The following is a 4,372-nucleotide window of genomic DNA, read 5'->3' on the forward strand; positions in this document are numbered from 1 at the left end:
GTAATTGCTATAAATTAAAATAAGGCAATGCATTTATGATTTATTAAAGTAGTTAATTCATTATTGAGTGCACTTAGAAATAAAAGCATTTTACATGACTTCTTAGATGAAACATGTAAAATGAATCAACAAATGTGGCCTAAATAAAGCAGGTAGTGTTTTTATTTTGTGAATTGCCATCTCTTGACTGTTTGGCACATGTTAGAATTCTGGACTTTATAATTTATTAAAATATGTAGAAAATATGTAAAAAAAAAAATTGTAAGGAAAACTGAAATTTCACATTTTGCTTTCATTACAGTGACTTTTCTAAACATAGCTGCACTGTAATACATCTCCTATTATCAAGTTTTTACTGTAGTTATACTTATAGAATAGTGTTTAACAACAGTGTTTACATTCAAGTCTAAAACACCTTTGTTTTATTATGCATGACTCTTTTATTTATTGTATCTTTCTATGTCTAACTTTTTACAGTTTTGAATCAGCATGGAATGCAATAAATGGATCCTCCTCCATGTTACTGATTTTAAAGTAAGCCCGTCCATCTCCTCCAACCTGGACTTGTTTCCCAGTGCATCTGCTTCCCTCCTTCTGACCAGAGATGACATCACAGTAGGTGCCTGCTGGCATGCCAGTGTTCAGGGTCGCGTCCAGATCCCTAAAGTACAGAGTGAACGTTACGCATCATGCTATGTTTCTCGCAATGCGATTCAAACCGAAATTTTCTCTCACAAAAAGTTCTTACCAACTATCATTGTTGATGACGATGAACCCACGACTGCCACGGCTGAAAGCAATCTGATTATTGTTGTTGTCCCACCAGTTAGACAATGGCTGTCCATTAACAACATTACGGAAGATCACCATGTTTCTGTGGAGAAAATGTGCGTTTTGGTCATTTCTCAGGTCTAACTATACACCGATAGCTGATCATAAATTGTGGATTATGTAAGTACATGCATGCATAAACCATCTTTACAATGAAAGTGTTGGGACTCGCCTGATTTGTCGCCACCTGTGTTCACAAACCCAGTTATCTCCACAAGTAGAGTCTGGATTGATGGGAACTGGCTTGGTGGCTCCATTACTGTAGCTGGGAGGTCCTATCCAGTCATTTTTATCCGTACACAGTGTTACTTCTTTGGATCTGATTTCAAAAGAGAATTTAGCACATCCTTTATCCTGTCCATTGACAATGTTGCGGTCCCAGCGGTAGCTGGACATCACTCTTGTAACTCCATATGGGTGAGCCAACATCAGGCCTACGGCCATTTTGTAAAGTCTAAACGAAACAAATACAATATGTGACCACACCTGTGAAAACCCAGTTTAAGTATTTTTGTGATATGAAGAGTTTCGTTGCAAAACGAGATAACTCCGTTTTTTAAATTGTTCAGAAATCTCATTTTTTGGTTGTGCATTCCAATTAATTTCAATTCAACTGCTTTTGGTTTGTTTTGATTTAAACCTTCATAAGTTAAAAATACAGCTAAGTAGCACCATAAAACAAAATAATAACATGATAACATAATAGTAAACCTGTTTTGACAAAAATGTTAAAAAATGGATTTATCTCGTTTTGCAACGAAACTCTTCATATATACTGTATTCTAAAGACTTAAAGTTTTAAGTATGTTTATACTGAAGTTAAGCTGTACCTTGAATCCCAGAACGTGACGATAGATGCACCTCCTGCTCCATGTCCTCTCTGGTTATCATGGTTGTCAATAAATACCAGGGCTTTATCAGAAGGCATCATACCCCAACCCTCACCCCAGTTCCTGGTATACAAAAATAGTTACATATTGAGTTGAAACTTTTCTATGTCTGATTTCTGTTATTAATAAAAATCTTACTTGAGATAGGACAGTTTTTGATTGTTCCATTTGCGGATCACATTGCCCAGGTTTGCGCCATATTTGAACTCGGTGACCCTTCCAATTCCATAATACTGATTTGATGTGATGGGCTCCCCGCCAAGATCAATAACCTAATAGCCAAAAAACATTTTAACTCAATAGTAAAGACTTTGCCACTTTTATATTGATGTTATTCTATTAGCTGACATGTAATATGAATGAAATAACCTCTTGGAAGATGAAAGGTTTGGAGCCAGAGGGAAACCATTTAGTGTTGAGATTATGTAGTCTTCCATAAACAGCAGAAAGATCACCGGGCCACATGTGCTTGCAGGCGTCCACTCTGAATCCAGCAACACCCATATCAATCAGCTTGTTCATATAGTCAGACACTTTACTTCGCACGTAGTCCTTTTCCAAAGCCAGATCCAGAAGACCAACCAGACGACAATTTCTGACCTGGCATGGTTTTGGTTATGGAATGTTATGAAAGACGTATTTGGAAAAACAAATACATGACAGAGCTAAAGTTTAAGAAAACAGTCGCACCGCAAATATTTCTGACCTGTTCGACATCCTGGTAGTTCTCAATGTTTCCACTGCCAGTTTTGCATTTGCCGTTATTGAAGTCCCAGTTTGAGAATGGAATTGAAGGGAAATCCTGTTTGTTAGCATTGAAATATGAACCACAGCTGGAGTGTGTACCCTCTCCACCACCCGCTCCACACATGTGATTGATGACAGCATCCACATAGATGTTCACCTTTAAAAACAAATATTACAACTTACAATTCAAGTTCTGTATATTTGGAGATCTTTTGTTGCCATATTTACCCCAACATTGTTGCATCTAGTGATCATATCTCTCAGCTCATCTTCATTTCCTGATCTGGAACACAGATTATAGCCGATTGGCTGATATCTCTGCCACCAAGGATGCCAAGGGTCTGTAACAACAATGCTCTCACTTGGAGGGGAGATCTTTAAATAGAAAGCCAATATTTCATTCAATCGTATCATATCAATTCATGGAACGCTTTAAAATATCAAAATAATGATATACTATTAAATACTCACCTGAACCCCACCAAAGCCATTTGGTGCAAGGTATCGCTCACATTCTGCAGCAATATCAGCCCAGCGCCACTCAAACAGGTGGACAAGGGAAGTTCGTCCATTTTTAGTGTTAGGGTCGAACTGAGCAAAGCTCAGCCCAAGCAAGGCTGCCAAGATCAGAAGCTTCATCTCTCCTCGGCTCCAAAAAATCAGCTACAGTGTAAATATCAAGTTGTTCAGGTATATATACAGAGAAACTGTTTTCTATATCCAATCATCAGAAAGTTTCTGACAGAGTTACATATGAACTGATAAGCACATGTGTAATGTTCTCACACGCCTTACATAAATCTCTTAACTACCACATTATTGGAGCACATGACACATATGAGTTATGATTTGCTTTACAGTATAATATCAGTATTGATAAACATCAATGCATTGGAAAAGATGAAATGTTGAAACATTTAACAGTTATCTTATTTGTGCATTTTCTTAAGTTCAGTTGCATGCATTTGTGAGGGTGTTACTACACTCTTAAAACTTTAAAATTATGAATGAAATATTTTAAGAGCAGATAAATCATTGACTTTCAGATAGTATTGCATTATGGTGTGAAATGATATACAAGTAGTACTGTAGCACATTCCAGAATATACCAAAGCACCTCCAGTGCACATCCTCAATGGTTATCATGATTGTCAACAAACGCCAGAGCTTTATCAGAAAATATTTGACCCCAACCTTAACCTCAGCCCATGGGATAATATGCACTTGTTCATTTTGGCTTGCTACAACTAATCAATAAATAAACTGTTGCCAGATAGTAGTAGTAGTAGTAGTAGTTGTAGTTTTTTCTCGGTTGTAGCTTATTTAAACATTTTCATTGTACCCCACACATCCTTCTCCAGGGACATGTCCTATTTCACAATATAATGTAAAATATTTTCACTAACATTTGATAGAAAGTGTATAATAGTATAGTGATGTGTATTTTTTCTATTTTCAAATAAATACAAAACAAGGATACAAATATCAAATAACATAGCAAAAGAAAAACATATACATATATACAATAATTACATATGTACTCACACTTAAATAAGGGACATAGTCATGTGTATACTCAAACTCATAGCAACATACTTCTTAAGTGTTTAGATTTTGATCAAATATTGCAATACAAAGTTATGCTAAGGATCACAGATCTAGTTCAGCTCATGGGTTAAAAGTCAAGATTGGTACAAGAGTTAGCCTTCTGCATTTATATACAATACAGTTAGTTGGTATAACATATCATTGTGAAATGGTTAAAATAGCATTTTGTTATCAACTCTAAACTCAGTGGGCCCTTTCATACACTTGGCGCCAGGCCCAACGCAAGTGCTTTTTGCTCCAGCCTGACGCCGTTTCACTTTTATGTCCTACACTAAATTTGTTAACTAACCAATGGA

At 36.4% G+C, this 4,372-nt stretch overlaps 1 protein-coding gene across 2 annotated transcripts; it reads right to left on the minus strand.

Moving 5' to 3' along the window:
• Window positions 1–416: 416 nt before the first annotated feature.
• amy2a (amylase alpha 2A) lies at window positions 417–3,148 on the minus strand. 2 transcript variants are annotated; one of them, XM_073876486.1, is made up of 10 exons: window positions 2,940–3,148; window positions 2,697–2,843; window positions 2,428–2,625; window positions 2,091–2,321; window positions 1,860–1,993; window positions 1,662–1,784; window positions 1,180–1,285; window positions 1,004–1,119; window positions 749–874; window positions 417–661 (listed from the first exon to the last, which is right to left on the minus strand). In XM_073876486.1, exons 1-10 carry the CDS (start codon window positions 3,105–3,107, stop codon window positions 472–474), a joined length of 1,539 nt encoding a protein of 512 aa, XP_073732587.1. In that variant the 5' UTR covers window positions 3,108–3,148; the 3' UTR covers window positions 417–471. The 2 variants fall into 2 exon arrangements, with proteins under 2 accessions (XP_073732587.1, XP_073732586.1); XM_073876485.1 differs by having other exon boundaries at window positions 1,004–1,285.
• Window positions 3,149–4,372: the final 1,224 nt, after the last annotated feature.

The sequence above is a fragment of the Misgurnus anguillicaudatus genome, chromosome 2, assembly GCF_027580225.2.
Source record: "Misgurnus anguillicaudatus chromosome 2, ASM2758022v2, whole genome shotgun sequence".
Classification (NCBI taxonomy): domain Eukaryota; kingdom Metazoa; phylum Chordata; class Actinopteri; order Cypriniformes; family Cobitidae; genus Misgurnus; species Misgurnus anguillicaudatus.